We start from the raw sequence: 26,367 nt of genomic DNA, 5'->3' as shown, positions 1-26,367 counted from the left end.
TGCATTTTGCAGAAAACATATAGAAGGTCAGCTACTCAGATTTCTGTGCAAGACAGGGCAGTGTGTATCACAGACACAGCACAGCAGTCAGTTCATAGGTTCTAAGAAGAGCTGAAGGCAAGAATTTGTCCAATTTGACCAAAACCGTAATTATTCTATTCTTATCTGTGCAAGAATTAAGCAAGAATTGTCAGCTACATTTCATTCTTTTTTCCTATTCAGTGAACATGCAAGACATGGAATCATTCTTGTTTTGAAGAGTCATAGCATTTTCTGGAAATATTATATGTTCATTGGTACAAGACTTGTGTGTATGATGGAAAAACGGAACAAAGAGCAAAGGAACTTAACATAGCTACCACTCACTGAAATGTTTACTTTGAAGAGAAGACTGCCAATTTGATATTTTAAGCGTGACTCTTGTGGAGGGAAATGTAATGTAATCCACTATGGAAAACAGTATAAAAACAGGCAGTATTATCTGGAAAATGGAAAATGTTCTACCTAGGAGAGTTGCTTCGGTGTCAGTATTCTCTGATATTTTCTCCCTCTGCAGCCTTAGCTAATCAGCATCATGGTTTACATAACAGAACTCTGGACTTCCTTCTTGATTGTTGATTTTCCACTTGTGTATGTTCAAAATGTTGTCAATGATGACAGCTGGTTATTTCTTCTACACACAGATTTTTATTGTCTTATTTTATTGTTAGTATCCAGTTTTCACAAGGAACGTTTTCCCACACAGAAGACAACAAAGGTTGGATTGCTCCAGTAATTGTTCTTTGCTGTGTTTCCTTTGGGCTCTTGTTCAGTTTGTTGGATCTGAATTGCTTTAAACATAATTAGACCATTATAAATCACTCTGAATTAGTTCACATGTGACATCACCAAGGAGACCCAGTGGGACTATTAGAACATGTTTTTGGACAATCTATCTATGTAGCTATGTTGCCTACTTTATCATGAAAATAAAGTTGGTAAACAGTAGTCTTTTCAGTATGATAAATTAAAATATATTGCACCATATCTATTTAACTAATTAGATTTTCATAATGCTAATAGAATTTGCCACAAACCTGATGAACATTAGCTGAAGAAAGAGCAATATATTTTATTTTATTGGGCACATCTCAGAGTGCTTGTAATTTAGTAAGGCCACCACACTTTCTGGGCAGGCTATCAAGTAGGATGTTGTAATGATCTGCATGACTACTATAGTAGATGGAAAAATGTAGCTTGTGTTTGTAGCTGTTCCATTAACATCTTGCACAGTGTGCACTCCTTTTGTGCTCTTCAGAGAATCTTGTAATAATCCCAAGTAATTATACACTGTTTAAAACCTAGTGTGTAATTAAATGATGATACGAAAGAAGGACTAAGAAAAACAGATAACCAATAGAATCCTGAAGCTATCAAAACAGATCTTGTGCCAAAGACCTTGGAATTCATCTGATTCAGTTGCTGGAAGAATGCCTGAATTAAAAATTATTCTATGAGGACCAAGAAAATAGAGCCAAATTCTGGCACTATACACTTTTCTCCCAAAATGGATATTAATGCTACAAAAACAGAATAGGGTGAACAGCCCCCGGCCCCATGCTTGCCCCCCTACTGTTGTTTGTATCTGCCAAAACAAAACAGAAGAGAAGATCTAACACTTGCAAGTGAGAGAAGTTAGAAAAGGAGGGTCGTTAGAAAAGAAAAAACTCATAGGCAGTGCCAGCACTGAAACACTTGACTGCAGCTCTATTTGTAAAGCACCTGTTGGCAGCTGTGACATGGTTTATAGGTTTTGGGACAGAATGAGGACAGAAAACTTGCAGTCGGTGTTCACTTATGTGACATGTGATTTGTTCTTGTTTTATTAAAATATAAGTCATTCCTGGGCAATAATTATGGCAATAAATATATCTATTCAGAAATAAAATCTACACCTCTAACTTTCTAGAAAAAAAAATTAAAAATATTAAATCACATGATTTTGAATGAATTTCATTAATATTAATATTTATATTAGTTTGATGGCTGATGCCCATGTGTGTTGTCTACCTTTTTTGCAGAAATGAAATGTTGAGTAGGGTGGAAAGAAAACATGGCAAAACAATAGTCAAATATTACTTTGATAGTTTCATTCAAACACAGCCAGAAGAGACTGGGTGTAAGGGGTTATCTGGCCAGTTTTATGTTTTGCAAGCATTATACATTACAGTGTAATTGTAGAAAAGAGGGAAAAATTGTAATTTTGCCATGGATCAGGGGCAATAAGTGGGTGGTAAAGGTCTGGGCTTTTCATGAGGTGGTAGCAGGGTGGAAAACGGTAATGGAACCAGCTTTGAAGCCAGTGGTTTCAAGTGCATTAGGGATTTTCCAGATCTCTTTTGCCAGAATTTTCCATGTGCCATCCACACCCTCCCCTCTTGGACGTGGAAAGTCCCCAGCATGTGAATTTAAGTGTTTATGATGGCTTGTGGAACAGGAAGGGAGAACACGTGGACAGCATTCAGTGTTAGCTGAGGAGCAGGACAAGATGTAGAGCCAATAAGACCTCAGCTCAAATAGCCAACTCAAGAATGGCCAGTCATTTTAATACCAGCTTCATCAGAGCCACCAACACTGTCTTCCTTAACAACAGTATCTTTAAGGATTAGTCACATATGACAAAGAAGCTTGTGTTAATCTGAACTCCAACTACTTTCTGCGAGAATTAATGTATTTGTTTATGATGGCAGCCAAATATTCCTGGTGATCTTAAGGCAGAGAACTGAGCAGAAATGATGAATAAAGTGATCCCATAGCTAATATGTGCTAGCTTTCCTCTCTGCAGCAAACAGCTATCACTTAGCTTAGTGTCTAAAATCTTTGAAGAAGAGTATGTTGCATATATGAGATATTTAAGTACTGTAACATTAAGGATACCTCTAGCTAAGTCAGTGAAAACGAAATTAGTTTGTACAAGTGCTTACTAGGCCTTTTTTATTATTATTTTATAGGTCTTGTAGAAATTTGCCTGATGCATCCCCTTGATGTCGTGAAAACAAGGTAAGATTCTGCTCGGACAGGTTTTGTTGACACTGGAAGACATCCAATTTAGGAGCTGTCAGAAAATAAAAAGCTAGAACTTCTCCAAGTAAGATAACTTCTGTCTTTAATGGCATTTGTATTTACTTACCTATATCTACAGCATTTGACAGTTGGAATTTGAATAGCATAACACTTTTCTGGTTAGAGGTCATCTAAAGGTGATAAATATATTTTATGACACATATTTTGAGGTTGTAATGAAATCCTCCTGCATGAAGATGGCTACAATTAAATTTGCTTCAGATACATATTATCTGCAGTAATATTTTTTTAATGTAAATGGAAAATAACATACTGCCTCCAAAGTTATTGTCAGAGATCTCTGAGACCTGACATAAATGATAAAAATGTTGAAATGGGGTGTTTCGTGTTTGCTCTGTGAGCTAAGTAACTTCATGCTTTTACCTTTTGCCACTATTTTCTTTTCTGACTACTCGTTTATGTGAGTATAAATGATGAAATGACCTGGAAAATTTGGTTATACGGTTTATTTGGTTATATATGGTTTTTTTTCAGTGTTGTTTTTGAGATGGAAGAATAATAGTCAAGTTCCTAATTTTTTTAATATATTTTTCCTTTTCCTTTTTCAGTTTGCATACTGATTCTTAAGTGAGTGTTACCATATATGAAAGGCAAACTAGAATGCAGAAGTATACAACAAAGAGAAGAAAAAATGTCACTCCATGTATACTTCATGCAATATCTATACTTACTATATATGTATCTCTGTGTAGTTTTCACTGATTTAAGTAAAAAAGCTTCACTGGAAGATGAATCAAACCTCTACAAATGATGAAGAGAACAGTTGTATTGGCTAGAATATGCTTGAAGCTGTCAATGAGGACTTGAGTTCATCACTGAGTTCGGTTTGTTAGTCAGCATGTTGCTACAGATGTATTTTAGGTTCTTCTGAGGTTTACCTAAGGCTTTTAGATACTTTTCTGTAGCTTGCTTTTTTGCGGGAGACCCTCTATGGTCATTGGTCCAAACCAGAGAACAGCAGTGCAGGCTGCATCCACATCAATTGCTGACTGGGTGCAGGAGGTGCTCCTCAGTGCTCTGAGTTTGCTCAGGAAATTCTTAATCAGGAATAATTTGATTGCTCTATAGAGAGAGTACACCTAGTAGTTTCAAACTAGGTTCTTTGTAACTCTTCAAGTACACTGAGGCTTTGCAATTACAACCTAATTTACATAGCGAGACAAAAATTAAAGTACAAGCAAAAGAGGTACAAGACCAAACTTAAAAGAACAAAAATTTTTCTTGCTCTTCTATTTCTCTTGTAGTCCATGTGAGTGTACTTCAGTGGCATCATTTTGGCAGGCAGTGCTGTAAGAATTCTTAAACTCCCTGGATGAATTATCTGTTCATGTCTTCTTCTTTATACTAAACTAGATGTCGTATGTCCTTCAGCATAAATGCACCATCAGTATTTTACTTCTCATGTCTTTGCTGTCCTTGAGATTGTCATCCAATCCATCCATTTCTATTGTAGATTTTACTTTTTTATGTGTCATACTGTTAAAAGAGATCATATGTGAGATCTAGAAATGGATAGCATTCAAGAATTCAAGAGGATGTTTGTGAAGCTTTATCGACATTAAAAAAAAAAAATTAGGAGCCGTTTTAAATGTGAAATCTGAGCCAGTGAACAATTAAATTAAAAAAGAAGAAAGAGTAAAAGAACAATAGCTGTGTGGGAGAAAGCAGATTACAGTTCAGAGGGAAACCAAGGGGCTGAATCAAGTAAAAAAGCTGCTAAGCAAATTTTTCTCCCATTGTGTTAATTTCAACTCTGTGGAAGTGAGCAGTACCTAAGCAATAGCTTATCTTTGTTCTGTTGGTGCAGATGTATTTAAAGATATTACATGGATTTTGATAGTTCTGCTGAGTTTAGTATTTGTCAGTACTTGTAAATATTTACATCTTGAAAGCCACTAGTAAAACCAAAAATGGAATATTCTCTGATCTCAATCACCATTCAGTTCTATGTATATTGTATCCTTTTCCTTCATTTTGTGATGGCTAAGAATTCTCAAAACTAGAGTAGCTTAATCTTTTCATAAAGGTTAAAATGAAACACTGTTTTTAATTATTGTCTTTGAATTTAGTATGTTTTGTAACACATTTTCACTTAATTCCTTAGTTGCTTGTCTCTGAGCACTGCAGTACACTCAGTCTTTTCCAACATTGTACTGATAGTCTGTCATTTCTTAATTACTTCCAGCTAATATATGTTGCTGGGATTTTTTCTTATGGCTAGGTGAAAGGATTTACAAAAGGGCCACTTGTTGCTTATTTTTTATGAAGTTTTGAATTTCCTGCATTTTTCTATGAAGTGTTTGCTTGGTGGAAACTCCTATGGTCTTTTCAAATTAGTAGAATCTTATTTGATCAAAGTTAGCATTCTGAAGTGTAGGGAAGATGCCAGAGGCTCACTTCTAGTGGATCTGTGGCTCAGCATCAGTGCTTGGTTGTTATATTTATTTTGTGTATGTTTTTAATAAAAAATTGGAGAAAAGAAAGTTCCTGTCAAAGGTTATTTTGAAATGCTGGAAAATAGTTTGGCTCTTTTGCGACAACATTTTGCAATATTTTTTCTGTTTAGTAATATTCTATTATTCTACAGTAACAATGCTAGAAGAATGCATATGTATAAAGGAGAAAAGCAGCATGCATAATAGATTTTTATTTTTTATTTTTTTTTTTTTTGCTAAATGGAAATTTCGAAATAATTTTCTTCACTGCTATAGCATCAACATGACTAGTTTAAGAAATTCATATAAATTACCTACCTAGAGAGTGCTAAATTCATTACTTTAACCCAATGAAACTCAATTCTTCTTTGAATGAAATAATGCTTTCTTCTCAAATAGAAAATACATTGGTATAGTTTTTGATGATACTCAGCAAAAAATTTGTATATGTGTATATAACAGAGACTCTTTTATTTACCAGTTACCGTTATGATGACTTTATTCATTTGTGGATTAAGTAAAATATCTTATCTCTGCACCTGTCATCCTAAATGTGAGTAAGTTATGCAGAATTTGGTAAGAGTTTGTGTGTCTGCCTATGTATGAGCGGAGAGAACAGTAGCAAGGAAGATTTTCCTAGTACAGATGCAGCCAAGACATTGAAGGTTTGGTTTTTTTTAATTAAGAAACTTAGAGGATCTATTGTACATCAGACTTACATCTGGATGATAAAATATATGCCGGATCATGATATGTAAGACAAAGCATTATCTCACATACTTATATTAAATTTGTATATTATATTAAAATCAGTAGAGTGCTTTTCTACCTATAATTTATCCCTTGTGTCCTAATGACATACGTTTCGGTTTAAGCAAATGTACAAAATTCAGAACTGCCATTTATTGCTGGAAAAAATTTATTCTTGTGCAGCAGCTGATGAGAGTGATTGCAGAGAAGAAGGGAGAGAGTTAAAGGGAGATGTCAGGCCAAAGTTAATGCAGTTTGACTGGTCAGCCAGGCAAACCTGAATGATAATTGGAGAATGTCACAGTGGTCTGTCAGGTTATGGTTTTATGCAGTCCCACAGCCTTCAATACCTTGCAGCTTTAAGAAAAGAAGTTTTTTATATTTTCCTGCTGTTGACATTTCCAGGAGCTTGCTAGCTTCCAAACTACCTCTGCACTGACAGACAATTTTCATTTTAACACCTCTACATTTTAACACCTCTGATTTTGCAAAATCACTCTTGGTTGTGTCCATTTTAGAACTTACAAACCCTATAGCAAAAAATAAAATGTTGGCTAATTTCTTCAGGTTTGTAAATCGATTGCACACGAATCCTCTTTTTCATTAATTATCACCAGTATTTTTTTATTTGAGTTTTAGTCATTCCACTGTTCTTGAAAGCAAATTTCCTAGTTGCTAGTGTAAAACCATAAAGCATATATCAAAATGGAAATACAGATTTTGGATGCAGCTTGGTATTCTGTAGTGATGAAAATGGAAACCATACTTTGTAACTATTTTTAACAGTCGCATCTATATGATAATTTAATAGAAAAAAATGTGAAGAAATGTGTGATTAAGTGATTTGAAATAATAGAGAAAATTAACAAGTTATCACAAAAAGCTTTCCAATGCACAGTGCATGTAAAATTTTGTGTCTAAAAGTCCTGTGAGTGGGAAAATTTTTACATGACTTAGATGAATTATTTACTTCTCTTTCATTTCGACAGTAATTTGTCATCACTATAAATTTTGAGACAAATATGCAAAAAAAAAAAAAAAAAGAGATTGTTTCTGTCATATTATATTAATAAAAAATTGTGCTCCAGATCTGTGCTGACTTTAGGAGCATCAGCTAATATATCCCTCCTATCTGGAGTATTAAGGATTCCTAATTCCATATAATGTGGAATCAGAGAGTGTTAAACATCATCACAAACCAACTACCATCTAAAGGACTTGGAGATATTTAGTAACAAACTAGACTAAAGAAAACCATGAGGATAACTTGTGTTTAAACAAATTAAACATATATTCAGGAGGCAGTGTTTTAATGCTTCTCTGGTTAATTCACATAATGATCGGTCCAAATCCTTTTAATTTTGTGTTTGTTTTGTTCTTTATTTAAACAATCTCTCCTGTTTTCAGACTTAATTGTGTTCTCATAACTTGGCCTCATGTTGGGATGGGTATGTGCAATTAGGGAAGCAACACCCAAGAGAGAAATCTAGGAGGCGCTTTTTCAAACTCTCTGACTTTAGTTTCTCAGGAGGATACATTATATACATAGCTTGCTTTAGGGGTCAACCTGTTGGACCTCACCATTAATTTTCTTAAAGCTGTATTCTGCCTCTTCACAATCTGGGAAAGATGTGGTACAAGTTGCTTCTGCTTTAATGCTTTTTTACAAAGGTTAGCGTTAGATCAGGATCTTAATGTGAAGTGACTTTCCATCTCTTGTGTGATTCAGAATATCAGCATATAAAATAAGGCCAATAATTCACCCTAGAAAATTTTGAGGAAGTTTTCCTCCAATCAAAATCGAGATTTCATGGTTTGCTATTCTTACTGCAACAATCCAGACCAACATCGTGGATCTAAAGCCCCACATTTAGAAAAGAATTTGGGATCTAAGTCCAAATTTGAACTCTGCATTACAGACCCATTTCTAGTTAGCAACTGTTCTGCTGATTTCTGTGTGTTTATCCATTTTTTTCCTTTGTTCCAATTCTGTCATTTTGGTCTTATTAAAAATGTTCAGCTTACTACATATGTTTCCGATCTCATTCCATCTGTTGTTTTGCAAGAGCTACTTCCTTTATATCATTAATTCCTCTTTGATTTCTGGTTTCTTTTTGTTTAAGTGAGCAGTAGTGGAGCCTGTCCCTGAAAAAACATGGTTTAAGGAAGAGTTCATTGTCCTTATACAATGTTACCATTTCCAAATGATCATAACTCATTTGGTTTGCATAAGTTCATATTACTTCATGCAAAATGCTCTAGTTAGATTCATAATAATTTTAAGCAGAAAATAGTTTTCCTATCATAGGAAAATTATGAGGGTACAAAATGTTTTGGCATTCCATTTTTGGGCTGAGCTCCTGGAAAAGTGCTAGAAAAACAATGAATTTTGGCCTTTTCTTTTTAATGAGGAAAATAGAATTTTGCTTTGAAAATGTTGAGAATAGATGTTTAGGGATATTGTTCTCTCCAAATATGTAGATATATAGATTTACTGGATCTGATTGTTTCCTGAGAAATTTTTTCTTTCATCAGGAAGAAAATACTTACTAAAAGTAATCCCTGACCAAATTAACTTACTGTCCTTATTTCAACCAAATGTCAAGGTTTTTCCCTGGGATATTAGTTTTAGTTGATTTATCAGTGACCTTCAGTACATTTATTCACTGGGCTTGTTGTATCTGATACTGTTTTTGGCATTTGAATTTCAGCATTCAAATACTTTGAGTATTTCTTTACAGATCCAAGTTTTATATAATACAAACTTATCTCAAGTTTACAATCTTTTGGTTGTGGATGTGATCCAGGACTCAGTCATTTGCCCTTTATTTTCCTTCTACATACAGTCTGTTAGGAATTAATAAGGGCAAATGGGTTAATAATCCCAGCTAGATACACTATTCCAATTTAAATCCTTCCCTGAACTAAAGAACAGTATTGATGTGCACTGTTAAACAGATGCTCTGATTTGCAGTGCTAGTCAAAGTGATTTCTGTTGTGTTCTAATTTTGTATTTGTAGGCATGCCATATGTATATTTTATAAAGTCTGTTGAGATCCTTCAGGATAAAAAGAAACTGTATAAATACAGTTTCATCATCTCCTCATGTGATACTGTACCATTTGTGATCAAGCAGCAGTTTAATGGCATCCTTATTTCAAATCAACTTGATTTTTGTAAAAAGTAACATGGAGTTCTTGATTTTAGAATGAGCTTATCCCTGCTGTTAGAAACTGAATTTGTTAGTCATCAAAACAGACTGCCAGAGTTCTTCTCTCTAAAGCTTTTCCTTTATTTTCATTGAGTGTTCTGCCATTTACTCTGCCTTCTTGAATTCTAGGTGCTTTTTTAAAAACCTGAAACAACTATTTCCAGTTTACAGAGTAGTAAGATGATATTACTCTTTAGGTTATGTGTTATCTGTGCCATTTCTCTGGACGTACAAAAACTATCCTATTTTTTAATTAACTTGGGTGCTGTAACAATGTGGACTTTCCAACACCCACCTAATAAGCCATGTTTGTCATGAATATGCTCAAGATAGAACAATAATCTCACTTATAAAGAATCCTTTCCCTACTTCTAAGTTTAATAGAGGAACAAAATAAAATAAATGAAATTTTTGGATGCCTAATTAGCAATCTGGATGCTAGAAGTGTGCAGCTGGCCAGCGCCTTACTGTAGGGAGGAAGAGAAGTGGGTCACTGTGCAGGAGGTAAGTGCCAAAGCTGTCTCTGGAAGGGACAAGTGGTGATAGATGTGGGATGAGATTCCTCAGAAGAGGAAGTAAATGAATATCTCCCACAGAAGGCAAATGAGAAAGAATGCCTGAGAAAAAGCCAGGGCTGATAAGAGGAAATGTCTGATGGTATACTGCATGTTTGCTTCTCAGTTCAGTAGTTGTGGAAGATGTGCTTTTTTATTTCTGGAGGGAAGCTGGATCACAGCTGACTTGGCCTTAGTGCTCTTCAAACTGTAGTCTGTACATCTGCTGGGGAGTTTTGCGTGAGTGAATCTGTCCTTTTACACACCCCAAACACAACTCTGTCTGGTAGAACACTTCACAGATGATTCCTTGTGTGGGTAACTTAAAGTACTATCATACTAAAAGACATACTAAATATTATCTGTCTGGATAGTGACCAGCCTTTTGACTATGAATATTTGCCGAATGTAAAAATGCATGTGTGTTTTCACAATTTTATGCTTTTCATTCTGTTTCAGCTATGAATTAGAATAGTTAATTTCAGATCCCTTTATTGTATGTTTTGATTTTGTTCTAATGCCAAAGCATAATATTCTTTCTGTGTTTGGTCTTCCACTACTTACCACAATCAGGTTCCAGATTGAAGTGTGTAATTCCTGACAACTACATGAGCAGAACTTACGAAATAGCAAAAAGCCTGAGAGTTTCACTTCTACAATCTACATAAATATGTATTTAAATCTTTTAAAAACAGATGTGTACAGACCCACTTGGTTCTACTGGTATGGTATCTTTCATAGTAGAAAAGATGAAGTTTCTTGATGTTTGTGATCTCTAGCACTGGGAGAAAGCTGCAGCTTATTAGCTGTGTCCCGTGATGGAGTTGCAAGAGGGTAGGTGTGGGTTGCATTTTATGATTTCATGGGCTGCACATTGTGCACTCCTTTTTTAAATCCAAAAAAGCTCTGAATTTTTTCCTTCCTTTTGTTTTTATTTTATTTTATTTTATTTGTTTGTTTTTTAATACTTCCTTTCATAGCATAAGACTGCAGATAACACTTGCAGGCAGAGTAAGTGTGACAGAAGAGCTCCAGAACTGTAATGCCATGAATTATTGATAGGGTGTAATAATTATTTTCTCATAGCACTGTCTGATGGGGAGAGGAAGAGTATCTAGAACAAAATGCCCTCCAAATTACGCTCATCCTACAGTTGGTTGCTTCGCCAGTTAGAGCCTTCCAAAGAAGTAATAGAATAGAGCTGCTTGCATTCTCTTTGTAGTATCTCAAGATTTATGCAGATGTGTGGAGAGAGACACGGATCAGAAACTTGGTGATGTATCACGTTCATGACTAAAAGTGAAATTCAATTGTAAATACTTTGGCTGTGTGGGTCAGCTGAGGTCAGGCTAAGAGTTCTGGAATAAAATATACAAGTTAATGCAGAAAATACCCTGTAGTATTATAGTATGTTTTGGTTTTCATTAAACACAATAGATATGTTTAATTATTTTATTCATTTAGATTCTCACAGCCTCAGAATATTCCATTTGATATCTGTTTAAAAAAAAAAAATCTAAATTGTCATAATGTATAATAATGTACCTTCTTTGAGTTACATAAATTACCTAGTGCGCACTTCTGAATCTCATTTATTCATTTTGAATGAAGATACACCTGCCTATTTATCTGTGTGTTTATGGCAATGAGGACTGCCACCAAAACTGCTAATTTCTCACCCAGGACTATACAGAGGGTGGCTTAGGCTAGGCCAGTGGAATCAAGGCTTAAACTTGCAGCCAGTTTCCAAGCAAGATGTTACAGCCTACGCTCATCTTACCTCTTCTTCCACTGCTGTGGCAGCACTCAGAATTGTGCATCCCAACCCATCCTGACCTCTCTTGCTTCTCCTCTCCCTTTTTTCCTCCTGGAAAATGGCTCCCAGGTAGTCTGGAATACTGGCTTTGTTTTCTTCTCCTGGCTTTCTTGTGCCTGGTTCTGAGGCAGTTCCTGTTTATTCTCTCCTTCTCTAAGGCAGGACAAGAGGGCAGCTTTCTGTTCCTGTTCAGAAGTCCTAACCACTGTTGGCTCCCTGGCTGCAAACCACAGCTGTGTCCTGCCTATTTTAGGGTGTGCCAGGTGACAAGTGTCCTTTAATTCCCTATGGGGACTCCTTCATAGCCTACAGCTCTCAGAACCAGAAAGGATTTTCTAATGTTCGTATGTTTTTATAATGCAATTTCATCCCTAACAACAACCAATACCCCCTTTACTGTACATTACTCCTCTTTTCCTTTCTTTATGTTTCCCTTTAGACATGCCTGCATTTTCTTTTCCGAAGTCTAAATTAGGGTAGATAATCAAATAAACTCTTTACATAATCTTCCGTCTGCATCAATCTTGTATTTAAAATATAATGAGTCAAGTGAAACCATGAGGGAGAGAGTGGAATGAGAATAAGAACAGAAAGCAAAAAGTGGAGGGCTTGGAGGTGATAAAGTACATGGGATTCTATTTACAAGAAAAATATATGCTGAAAATAAGTATTTAAAATGGGAATTGGGGAGTGGAAATAACCAGATGTTAGCACAGTTTAAATAGTAGTCTGGAGACAAAGAAATGGGATAGTTTTAAATATGCATGCATTTTTAAATGATATTTAAAATAAGGATTAAGCAGCTGGGAAAGGTTAGGTAGGCTGCAAGTTGGAAACATCATGGTATACATAAGATTATTTTAAAATAATATAACAAATCAGTTGGGGTAGTTATTAGCAGATGTTAATGATTTGTCCATGGAATAAAAAGTTAAGATCACATTCAGGGGTAGAACATGGTCATGCCTGATTTCTCTATGGACAAAAATTCTGCATTAGGCAACTGTCATGCCTGATTTCTAACCACGGATAGAACAAACCTAAAATAAAAGAAGCAAAGAATTACTTTGTATTTTAAAAAATAGTTATGTTTACTACTACTGTTATTATTTAGTCATGAATTGGACTGAGTGGGAGGTAACTGAAGTATGGAAAACCCCCATTTAACATCTTCAATTATAATAAGCTTAAAAGCAATTTTCTGCCTCTTCATGTTTCATTTTTTCTTACTCGTATTTGCACTAGCTTTTATAGAATATGTATACAAGAGAATAGAAGTGTCTGTGTGTTGGAAGCACAGTGTAACTGTAGCAATGCCAACAATTTTGTCAGAGAAGTTGGCCATTGATACTGTATTTAAGTATGTCCTTAAAATAACTGCATTAGGCTGATATGTGCCAAATGAATCTATAAATAAAAAAAGAGAGATAATATCATTATGAACTATGCTTTTTGTATGTTTTTACAAGCAGATGCATCATTGTATATTCTGGGTCTGTAGGGGATTTTGAGAAAAAAGTCTTGATGTTGAGTACGATGAAGGAAAATACCATCTCCAAAATAATCTTGGCACAAAAGAGCTGTCGTTTGAATTTATTTCTCAGGAGGAAAAAAAAAGGGGGGGAGGAGGGGCAGAAGGGAATAAGGAAATATTTTCAAGTTCTTAACTGCTGTGAAGCTGTAGTGATTTGATGATTCTTTGGCGAGAAGACAGAGGGTCAGACTGTACTTTTACAGCCGGAGTCACACACAGGGCAGAGCACAGAGCCAGCAGCTGGGCCTCAGTGTCTGTGGCCTGGCTGGTCCCTGGTCCCTGATAGGTAGTGCAGACTGCTGATCTGCAGCAGTACTGACTGCTGGTAATTACAAAAGGTTCTGCCATCCCCTCACCTTTATCTATTCCCATGCATTTGAAGCAGTGACAAAAGCAGATGCAACAGTCCCGTGTGCTGGCTGCCATGTGCATGTCTGCAATGGAGTGCTTAGAAAGTGCTGCAGGTGCCCATATGTACAATGTGCTTCAATGTCTGTAACTGTGATAAGGCGGGTAGATTTGCAAGTTGTGCATGTGGTACTATCCATCTAGCATCTGTCTAGTTTTTAACTTTATCTGCAGCAACTTGGATCATGTTGGTTTCTCCCAGAATGCCAGTTGGATGCTTCTTTCTTTAGCACATCAGTGTGCTGAATCAGCTCAACTCAGGAGTCAGACATGTGGCAGAGACAGTTCAATGGAGAAAAAAGGATGAAAAAAGTGCCTCTGGAATGGGAAAAGTGCCTGCAGATAGCAGAAAGGTTTAAGCTCAATTATTTTAGAATCGTGTTTTTCCCCTTGACACTTACACTGCCATGCATTGACAGCTCAGTGGAAAATCGATCAATTAATTACCTTTTTTCTTTCTTTCTTTCTTTCTTTCTTTTTTGCTAGCTTTGTTTTCTGAAATGGTTCTTGTATAACAGGCAATACCAGGGCAGAAAAGGGAGCAAACCACATAGATTGTCAGTGGCAATCACCAAACTGTATGCTAACGGTATGCATGAAACGATGCATGCGTACTCTACTGTTATAGTGTAATGTTGCATTTAATCTGGTGAAAGGGTGATCTGTTGATTAAGAAGTCAGTCCTACTCATGGCTAGGGAACCATGAGCTGCCAAGCTCCCTTCACTTCTGTATGTGCTACGTCCTTACTGTTTCCCTTAATCAGACCTAGAAAATGCAAAACTTCAGGAAAAGTTGATTCAGCTTGTTGACTTGTCAGAAAATTAATCCATAAAAAATGTATGCAGCCACTAGATAACCATTAGATCAGCTCGGTTGAGGTGCAAAACTGCATCTTAATCAAAGATGCCTACACGTTTATTTAGTACATCTCCAAGTTAAGAACTTTATTTTCATTGCCATTTTTTTCTGTTAACACATAATGTTGTATCTTTCCTTAGAATACAAAACTCAAGATGAAAGCAGCTGTTGTTCCTCCTAAGGCATAATTTGAGTTTCACTACAAGAGGAATAAAATTAAGGCATGAATGTTAGATAGGTAAAAGACTTTCCTAATTTAGTCCCTGGAAGGTGAATTTTTAAATGCATCATTTTCCTTCTCATATATTTTCTCCTTATTCTTTTTTCTTTTTCTGAATTGTTTTATTGTCTGAGCAATTTGACATACCTAAGAACTGAAACAGCTGACAATTCTATTCTTAAGTAGTTCATGTACCATAGCACTACAGTATACACCTCATGAAATTGAGGAATATGCTGAAATTTGGAATTCAATTTCATTAGATGAGAAATGCCTAATTTACAGTGGATTGTTGCTAAAGAACAGGATACATTTCTCCTCCCATGTCAGCAACACTCCTTGTGCAACCTGTAGACCTTATTGTAGTTTCTCCTGGAGCTGTGCAACACACCGTGAGAGAAGACAAACTTACTGTACTGTTTTTTGATGAATTTCTTATTGAATCAGCTTATTATAGAAGTGTTAGTGAGTACTAGAATTACCACAGAGGAAGGAGCAGAGCCACACAAGAAAAGGAGAGAAGGAACTGACGGTGAAATCTCCCTTTTTTCTTGTTTTTCTTATGTGAATTCTTAGATAGTTCAACTGTTTATGAAACAGCTTAAGTGAGAGGCTTCAAATCATTTAAATTGGGAATAAATTCCTGTTCTTCAGAGTTCTTATTTATCATTTTGGAATACTTAAATCATATGTCTAAATAGTTGCCAAATCTGAATGAATAGAAGATTCTTGAAGTTGCCTGTTAATAAAGTTGCACAATTTTACAATAGTCACTTGAAGCTTTTGCCATAAGAAATGACTACATGTTACAAGAAGCTGTTGACTTTGTAAAACATGTAATTAAGTTTGAAATTTCATGTTCTAGCTTCTGCAGATTATAGCTCATGACTACTATGAGGAGCCTCACAAGCCCTTGCACCAGCCCTGCACTCAGCTGATTCAGCTCTCTAACTTAACTAAAAATTATTTCAACAAGGACAAAAAGAGAATAAATATAGTTGCAGAGAGGAACAAGGAAGGAAGTAAACTGAGATCTCTCCCCAGACATTGGTGTGAGTTTTTCAATCAACTCTACTGAAAAATGTGAATAACCACAGTGCACGGCCTGTCCTGCCTAGGAAGCAAACCTGGGTATAGAAATAAGTATGGTATACTACTGAACTGTGCTTACAGTGGAGCTTAGTAATTTTCTTGGGACAAGTGACAGAGGGGGCATATGCTGCATGCAAGAGCTAATGTAACATAGCTGCCTGTAATAACAGGGACTGAATTCATTGACTCAGCCAATCCCTTTCAAGCTAGTGTTTGATTTGCTTGGTAAATTATAAAATAAAGTAACAAAAGAAAGATGATGCTTGTATGCATTTTGTCCATTTGCAACAAGATAATTTCCAGAGAAAATCACAGTTGTGAAACCAGGTTAATAGTGCCAAATAACAAAATCATATGATAGAATCATAGAATGGCCTGGGTTGACAAGGACTGTAATGATCATCTATTTTCAACCAATCACTAGATCAGGCTAGAGAATATCTTCAGGTCACTCTGCTACAGAAGCTGCCATATCACAAAACCATTCCCTGATTAAATAAACAGATAATATTTGTTAAATTGCATAAATCAAAAGTCTAAACACAGTTCAGCAGTGAGATTTATTATTATTTTGAGATTAGTTAGATGTACTAATGATGCCCTTTTTACTTACTCACTTTGCAGCCTTTATTGAAATATATATACAAGAAGTATTTAGAGATGTTGAAAAGAGAGGACAAAGTAATAGTCTTGTCTTTTTATGTTATTCTGACTGCTCAAGGGTCCTTGAGGGTGATTTTGGCACTGGAAAAATTTCCTAATGGAACAGAAATCCTTAGGTGGTATAGAGGTGGATTAATGACTCTGCTTCACCTGTTTTTCACAAACTCTTATATGGGAATTGGTAATTCTGGAAAGAAGTCAATAGTCAGAATGTCTTTTATACTCTAGCTTTTTGTGGCTGCCAGGACAGACCCTTGTGACTAATAGGAATTCAGCATCAATTAGAACAACTCCCAAACTTGTGTTATGTGTGCTGGGGCTAACACAGTTCCACTGTTCTTGGCTTGCCTGACTGTAATGGAACTACAAGAAACAGCTTTGAAAAGCTTGATCCACAGTCCTTCCTCCCACTTATTCACATTGCTTAAGGATAATGTAAACTTCAGTCCAGAGTGACAAATCATAAAACTTGTGCAGCACTAGGCCAACTCACAGGTGCTCTTGAAGGACATAATTTGTGCAGTTGCACCATATTTCAATCAGTGTGAATAGCCAGAAGCCTTTAGAAAGAGTCTATTTTGTTATCTGCAAAATAACAGTATTTTCAAATCTATTCCTCACAGTCCTGTGGCTCAGAATAGTGTTAGATACATCTGGTATTGGTAGATGATTCGGTGGGACAACAGAGATCTTCTGTAATTTCATGGTGATATGTTCTATACATCCATGACTTCAAGTTGTTTAGAAAATATTAAACATTTTTAAAGCCTAATTTTACCTTTCCCTATTGAGTTATCAGAGGACAGCATGGCACCCTTCACACTTTTCTGAGCATTTAAATAGAGCTGGAGGGTTTTAGATGTTCTGCTCTGACCATCTGCGTAGGCATGACCTCATGACATGGATGTTTATGACAAATTTTGTAAGAAATCATTTTTTCATAAATGTAAACTAATATATATTTTTTTTTATTTTTTCTCTAAATTGACTCTAAATTCTTTTTTCTATGGAAAAAATATGTGCTTAACCAGTACATAAAGCAGAGTGCATTAATCTAGGTATTGAATTTTGTCTGGCCATGTCTTTTGTATTATTTTAGCATTTATTTTCAATAGTTTTCTCTTGCAATCCAGTGTATTTAAATACTTTTCTTGTCTACTAACCAAGTTGAATACAAGTACTTAGGAGCAGAGAATTTAATTGCATTTTCTGTTGTTATAAATACTTGTGTAATGTAAAAGGATTGCATTGACATTTTAATATGCTGTCACTTTAAGATACTACATGAAGTGTGAACAGAGCACAGGCACTTTTAACAGGTGTCTCTAATTGTTAGTTTGCTTCTTAGAAATAGCCATAATGTAAAATTTGGTGAAACGTAGATCCAAGGTGTTTGGATCCTGAGACATGCTAGCCAGGTTTTCCTTTGGCTGCTGGTAAAACAAATTGGGGTGTGTAATTGATTTTTTCTAAGAAAGCTTTTATGTTTGCTCTGAGTTCAAACTCCATCTTTTTCTTGTTATTTTTTGTCCCTTAGGAGGGACTGCAATATGGGCTTTTAGGAGGGGGAAAAAAAAAAAAAAAAAAGAGTTCAGTATATTCGTTTATTTTAGCAAATAAGATATTTCTATCACTTTCAGATTTTGATGGTCTGCAACTGCAGAAATAATTGAGGAAAAGGTGAAAGGCAGATCAATTGTATTTAAAAAAAAAAAAAAAAAAAAGTGCATTATCATTAAATTTTACCAGTGCCTATTATGATCAAAGGGAACTCAAGATTGTCTTGATCACAGAATATTTGAAAAACCTCTTAAAAAAAACTTGTGCATCTAAGAAAATGGCTGTTGGATGAAGAGTGCTTTTAGAAAAAGAGCATCAACGTGCATGCAATCAGTTCAGATTTTCAATGTGTTTCCAGACACTGACACAAAAATATCTTTAAATAAGAGAACAGAGTACAAACCTCAAAAGTTATACCGGATGTTAGAAGGAGGGCTGTGAAACACGAACAAAACAATTCTGTTACAAGGAAAAGGAATGATGAACATGTACCTTCTACAAAGTTTACTTAGTTAATAAGATTTTGTTATAAACTGTTATTCTTTTTCAGTTTGGCAGAAAGATAAACTATATAAGGTTTTCAAATTCATGTGCTTAATTTTTAGTGAACATTTCAAGATCAACAGTTTCACTAATTTTGCAAATACATTTAGATTGATTACAGAAAATTATGTAAGTCTATTTATTAGTTAAGCTGGAGTTAAGGTAAAGGAATTTTGATCAATTTGCTAAGAATTGCCTCCAGCTGTGCTGGTTTCCGTCATGTAGTTAAACAGAAGCTCACCATAGTTTGATCCATTTGTCCTCATTTTCATGGTCATTGAAGTGAAGTATGATGGGCTGGGATCTCTGAGTACTCAGGTGCTAATTCTGACAGTCAATGAAAATCTTCAAAGGCACTTAGGAAATATATAATTTCTGAAATAAATATAAATTAAATGTTCATCAATGAAACATTTTAAGCATCAGTGAAGAAACTTAATTTCAGAATAGAATCAACAGATTAAGCTCTCATCTAAATAGCCAGTTGCCTCATAACACAGAACTAAGAAAGGAGAGAACCTGTTCAAATTCTTCCTCTCCTGGTCAGATTCAGACTTGACCTTTCCAAAAACTACACAGTGTCTTCACCTGAGTCTCTGTGGTGTAATTCTTTATTCAAGCCTTAGTAATTCTTCCAGGAAATACTAGAAGCATGAGCTCTAAGACATTCTTCCAGCATGTTCACTTGCGCAACTGTTCAACTGCACTGTGTAAGAAACCAAGGTCTTTAAGGTCTATCTGCCAGATCCCAGTACAAGTGCTGCAGCTACTAATATCCTGCTTCTCATTTCTCCTACAGCTACCGCTTCCTTTGATCAAAATAACAAGATAGAAGGGCACATTTTTTGTTCCTCGAAGGAATTTAAAATAGAAAAAAAATTTATCTGTGTCAAATAGAGTCATGTTTATAATCATTGCCTCATGTATATTTATACTGCAGTTGCAGAATTTGCACACTCAAGGTATAGAATTTTTTTTTAAATCTTAGCAGTGTCCACAATGTATTCCTGCATCTCCTGCCTTTGTGGCACTTGGAAAATGCCCAGTGCTCTGGCTATGCTGGCACATCCATTGTTCTGTCAGTAGCATTGTTCATATTACTGCTACTCCTGAGGTTTTTCCATCAATCTCATTTAATTAAAGCACAAGGAAAAAAGTATGCAGTTTTTTTGTTCCTCACATATTGTTTTTGTTCAGCCATTCAGGATGGTATTTCTTACAGCTTTTGCCACATCTTTAAATGTCTCCTCTCTGGCTTCAGCTATCTGGCTTTAAACAACATTTGACTTTTTGAAAGTCTGATTCTTATTTTCCATGGTAACACCTACTTCTTGTTGTAAGTACCTAGCAAATTTACCTTATGACTGCTTAGCAAATATTCCACTTTTGGTGATCTTAACCCCAAAAATCAGAGATCACTCGAAGTATAAGCATGTACTCAGTAAACTGTTGCTCTTTACTTAAGACTGAAATGATCCCAGATCAAATCTTGCTACACATTATACCAAGAAAACAAAAGACGAGCAGAAGAACAACAGTGTAGTGCCTATTTCGCGGGTAGCTCATCCATAGACCTACAGTCAAAAGCGAGTGCTCTTGCTTACACTAATAGTCAAGCTCTGAATCTTCCAAGTTTGTGGAGACTTTTCCAGCCTCAGGCTGATTTTTAAGCTTCCACTCATTATGATCATGTTACTCAGCTGCACTGGGATTGTCAAAGGAAAAAGAAAGCTCATACAGCCAGCTGACTCTAGAGGCATAAAGCTATCTTTGTATGCTTCCAGAACTGCCTTTTTCCTTTTCTTGGTGTTTCAGGTCATCATGCTACTTTGCTTACAAAGTAATATGTCCCTGGATCTTCTCTTGCGAGAAGATTCTCTTCTCTCCTCTCTGTGAATGGTGTTGGTGAGATTAGCTCTCAACCTTGACATTTGCTCAGAAATGTTTGTTGTTCTGTGATAGGGAAGTTATTTAGCCTTTTACCTGTCAGAGCTACAAGTTCAGATACTAAAGTCCATCAATAATAAGAGCAATCTTGAGTCCAATTTCCAAGTTTTTCCTAAGATGACATTTTGTTTTTGGAGTCTCTGACATAGGTTCTTTAAACCTGATGTAAAAGATATCTTGTGGTAGATTCTTAACCCTGTCTAAGTCATGACATGCTGTCATAGTGCTGAGACTAATAGCTCCATGTAGATTTTAAGTCAGCATATCTCATAGTTGTCAGTGATGATCAGTGTTTGCCCTAATGATAGCTTTTTACCTTTTCTTAAGCTGTGGTGAAAGACTCCATGATTAAGAGAAGTAAACTTGATTTGTCGTACTAGATCAAGAATGTCTTGGATAAGGTGTTCAACATTTACTCTAATAGATATTCCCTTGGCATTTTGAAGTGAGATCATTCAAGTATTTAATCAGCATGGTACAGTAAGTAATGTATCTAGAAGTGTTGTTGAAAAAGTAATTATCCCACCCAACTTAGAGAGATGTGATTGAAATAGAGACAGTAGGGCTGTGCAGTGTAGATGAAACATCATAGAACATAGTTCTACCTTCTGCATTTATCACTGTTACAGGAATTTATGAAAGGTAAATCCACTCTGCCCAAGCTTACAGAAGTTTCCTGGCTTAGGGATCCTGCCATCTTCTGCAGTTCATTTCATTTGAGTGGAAACACAGTCTTCCTATGTTTGCTTACAGAAGAGTTTATCTTTTAAAACAGTAGCTGTAAGTCTGAGCAAAGCTGTGTGTGCATAACACAGGCATGTGGGAGATGCCTGAAAAGGCTTCTAACAGCCTATTTAATTTGATCTTTTGCTAAAAGTTACTGCTACTGAATCAGTTATTCATAGATAAGATGGTAATTAAAGTTGGAAACTAAGATAAGACATAATCTAGATAAAACCTCATGTGTCTAGTAATGTAAATTCTTCCCCTGGCATTATTTTTAATTCCTATGTTATTTCTGCAGACTTTCTGAATCCAAATTGATTTATGTTATGCTTAATATATATTTTCTTAAATCTTAACAATTTAAATCCTGACTCCTATTTCTCCCTCTTTTCATTTTACAGTATTCTGCTCTGATCTGCCAACAAATCTTTTCCTTCATGCAGAATCTAATATCGTTTCTTTTTCTCTCCTGCAACTGATTTTCATTTGTAGCTAATAAATATTACTGTTCTTCATCTTAAAATTAAATAAAGGGCTGCTAAAGTCAAAAATATTTTTTAAACTGTTTTACAGATGGAGATAATTTTTCTGACCTCTAATCCAAAGCTATTACAAAATGACAATCTCCTTGATCAAGCACAAGGTGAGCCCCTAGCAGCCACGAAGCACTTGCTCATGCAGTTCACTGAGAAATACTTTTTTACTCACATTTGAAGACATCTTTCAGGCATTCCATATGCAAGCCACACCTCACATCATAACCACTAGGACCTGTCAGGGTGCCCTGAAATATTATCATTCCTGTAGGGGATGTCTTGTGCTACTACCTGACTTCATTCTCCATGTGCTAGCACACATACAAAACAACAGGCTTCTGCCCCCGATTTCTCTCCTTTGTGTATTTCATGAACGTAATATCCCTTCCATAATAGAAGCACAGACACTACAGCCTTCTTGGTACATCAGTACTAGCTACAGCCATGATTACAGTTAACAGCAACAGATAGTATCATTCATAGTGTCATTGTCCAAGACATTGAAATTTGTTTATTCTCTGTTTTTATGTTTGTCTGTTGTGCATTTGCAAGATTCAGGTGATTCTGATATCAATTTTTAATTGAATGAACATACTTGTTTTCAAATTTTAGTGAGCAAAGTTTTTTGCAATTTTATAGGTGCTTTTCCAGATTTAAGCAGTGTGAAATACACACTGGAGACTGACTTAGTTGCTTTTTTTTCAGTGAGCGCTTTATTTTATCTCTTTTGCATGATATTTTAGATTGCAGACAAGTCCAGTGGTTATATGTCAAGCATATGGATTTATACTAACTTCCTGTTCATGCGCATGTTTGTGGCTGCTCAAGACACTGAGGTATTGGAACTGACATCTTTGAACCTCCTTTATTCCTTGTCTCTATTCTAGACCTTTTCCACCTTTCCTCGGCATCCTTCAGATTCTGAATTACATCACACATCCAGAGAATACAACCTTCCCAGACACTGTAATCTTGGAAACCAAAGGGAGCCTCCTATCCGAAGTTCACCATTAGTGCTCCTGTGGTGACCTACACAAAATATTCAGACACCTGCTAAATGCCAGATTGCTCTTCCCTGAGGATGTAATTATGAGAATCTGTGCAGAAAACAGGGGCACTTGTTAATAGTCTGCTGGCAAGTTTAAGTGACTTGTTCTCTACTATGAAAAGTTGTTTGTGCCTTCATGTGAAGTATCTGTTGATTTAAAAATAAAATAAAGGAAAAGAAAACCAGTCACCTAATAAAGCAAACTATTGACAAGTGTGTGCCCCTTCTTCTAGGATACTTGCTAGAATATGGGCAGTGTACCAAAGGTAGAGAGCTCCATCTATAGTCAAGGGAAAGAGAAGAACAATTATGTAGGACACTTCATTCCATCTGTCCTTCATACACAGTTTAGGATTTGGTGATGGATGTGCTAGTCTCTCCACTGATTTTGCAGGGAGCCTATGTGACTGATGTAAATTGGGTGTTTAAATGAATGATGACTGAAATTAAACAAGATGAGTCATTCTTAAGCACTTAAAATGTATGCAATAGTTTTGCTTTAGCGTACAGAACAGGCTGTGCATAGTGACAGGAGTTTGGGCAAGATTCTGACTCTGTATGAACACAGAACTCTTCTGTGCCACTGGGTTGTCTGGGGTAGGCCTAAGTATCCTCCCCTTGTCCCATTAAATAGGAATTTCTAGATATTGCTTAGTTCTCACACTGGCAGCAGCAGAGATGCTATTTGCTTGAACGTTTATAGCTGTATGGGTAGTAGTGTGTCACATAACCATGTCTGTGTCTACACTGGAAACAAATTAGCTGATATCTTCTATCAGGTTACCCTTAGCCAGCGGTTAGAAGTTGCACCAACTATAAAGCAGAAAATAACCCCACTGTCTTGTTGGCTGTTTTGAGTGTCATGGCAAATCTCAGTATCTGTAATTTCAAACCATTGCCACTGGGTAAATTGGTACTGATCAGCCAGTGCTGACTTGTTGCTCTCGTATCACCAACAGAGGGATGAGCAGGAGCTGACTAAGAACTCTGCAGTAAATGCAAAATGCTGAGGCCTTTCCAGATGTAAGGTCAGGAACCTGCTTTGACCCACTTGCTAAGATCCTCTCACCAGCACGTGACTGAGACCATGGAATTTGGGAAAGGCTCTTGTTCTGTTGTGATTTCCTTATCTCCCTTTTGTAAAGGGAGATGAAAAGAACCCAGGAATAGAATTTCTCTTCTGCCAGTCAGATTGACCATCCAGGTTTGTCACTCAGAAGATGCATAACACATGATTTACAGAACTGCTGACTGCTGTAGTTACAGTTAACACAACACTGCCTTCATAGCTCAAACACTGAGTGCAAACAGGCCAGTAGTTTAATCAATCCACTTTAAAAAGTATTTACTAAACCGGCAGTTTACAGTTCTAGTCAAACTCTAAACAACTGTAAATCTTGTTTTCAAAAATCAGCCAGGAAAAATGTGACACATTAAAAATGAATTAGACATCACACACCACCCAAAAGCTGTATAATAAACAGATTACAGCCCAATAGTAATAGTTGTGATTTCTAGCGTGTCACGGGAGAAGAACTCGTGAGTTTTCAGAATGACCTGTGTCATAAATCATTGCATTCTCATTTATACTGAGCACATGTATCTAATTTTTCAAGAGCAGCTTCTGAAATCCTGATGAATGGCTTCAGAACTGATTACTGGTATGTAGGAAAAGTGGTGTTGTGACTGCCTAAGTTGAGGAAAGGAAAAAGGGGCTAAAAATACAATCCAGTGAAATCTAAACACACACACAAAAAATAATTCATACTAAGTAACAAATGAATAGCCACCCAGGAGATAAGTCCAAAATGACAAATGTAAAGTCTGTCACACTTTTCTTCAAGACAGATAAATTAAAATAAATTTTCAGTAGAGTTAAACTATGTTACCATAAATTATACATATATTTTTCATCCATAGAGGCATCATTTTCTCGATATCCAGTTTAATGTTTTCTGTATGTGTTAAAATGCATGTTTTCATAATATGGAATCCTTTACATGCTAAAACAAATCAGACATCCTGAACCAGGAAATGTATTCCAACATATTAATGAAACTCCAGAGATTAAATGAGGCATTCTTTTGCATACCTTATCCAGTTAATTAATCTACATGATCTTTTTACAGCGTCTGAGATTGCCCTCCCCCTCATACCCAAAGTTGAATAAAAAGCTGTGCAACCAGTAAACTGAAATTCATATGCCTTGACTCTCCATAGTTGTATGTAGACACCATAGACATTACCATCAAACATGGGATTTTGTCTTTAAAGTAATGAGCAGAAGTGAAACTGGTGAAACCAGTTATAGCATTTGTGTAAAATGTGCCATTACAACACATGCTGAAAAATAATGTAGAACACTTTTATGCCTTGCCCACCTTTAAAGATTTATCTGTGTCAGCAGCTGGGACACATGGACTGTAGTTGAATGTGTCACATGATTGTAGCATGTAGATTCTGATTTGGTGTTGAAAGAAACTCTTTGGCCGATAAGTAATGAAATGAAACGGCAAACATGCCATCACCTAATAAAAACATCAATTCATAAGAAACATTAACTGCCTTTTCTGAATACTTCCTTTTTTAATTTATATATTTGATTTTGTCATAAGCAAATAAATTAATGTCACTTTAATTATATGTCCTGAGCAGTAACTATAGAGAGGGGAAATTTTATAAGGAAGCTATTACCTTTTGTCCAGTCTCTATTTGCAAGGTTCAAAATGGCCAGCATTCGTTAAACTTTATTACTGAGGTTCATGAAAGTTTCTTTGGATTAGAAAGGCATAACCTTCAGTCCCAGTTTAGAACGGTGTTGCAGCTTTTCATTAACCTGGAAACCTCCTATTTACATGGTTCACAGCCTGGTCTCAGCTCACTTGGAGGTAACAAAGGGTGTCGGGACAAGAGTGCAGCAGGGGGCTCATCCTTTAGGGCTGCCATCTGAATTTGATCAGGTCAACTGCTTTAACTCCTACCTCATTAGGCAAAATAAAATGGAGATTATGGTGTGTGGAAGGATCAGATTGCAGACAGCAAGCTCTGCCTCCTGACACTGCTGATTTTGCATTTTGACGAGACCTTGCTCACTGTTTTCAGATCTGTGTTATAGCAGGATTTAAATTATTTTGAAGTCAAGGCAATTTGTGTCTGCCTGCATTTCAGAACTTAGCCAAAGAGTGGTGAAGTAGTAAGTGAAGACGCATTAGTCTCAAAGGCAAGTGATCTACTAGAGAGATGTCACTGTGTAGTATTGGCTTAATGCTGATAGACACATTAATTCAGCTTGTCAAGCAGTGCCTAGCTCTTCTCTTTTGCAGATTAGGCTAACAGTAAAT

The 26,367-nt window shown here is 36.0% G+C and overlaps 1 protein-coding gene across 3 annotated transcripts in view; it reads left to right on the top strand.

Annotated features, from left to right (window-relative positions):
* The window catches only part of SLC25A21 (solute carrier family 25 member 21), a 221,572-nt gene that overhangs the window by 121,042 nt on the left and 74,163 nt on the right, over positions 1-26,367 (top strand). For all 3 annotated transcript variants that reach the window (XM_042895149.1, XM_042895125.1, XM_042895157.1), the window contains one exon: positions 2,991-3,039. In XM_042895149.1, the coding sequence (XP_042751083.1) occupies positions 2,991-3,039 (49 nt within the window). The remainder of the gene's footprint in view (positions 1-2,990; positions 3,040-26,367) is intronic.

This window comes from Lagopus leucura, unplaced genomic scaffold (assembly GCF_019238085.1).
Source record: "Lagopus leucura isolate 7727_CA_CO unplaced genomic scaffold, USGS_WTPT01 Super-Scaffold_1, whole genome shotgun sequence".
In the NCBI taxonomy this organism is placed as follows: Eukaryota; Metazoa; Chordata; class Aves; order Galliformes; family Phasianidae; genus Lagopus; species Lagopus leucura.
This window is presented reverse-complemented; position numbering and strand designations above follow the sequence as displayed.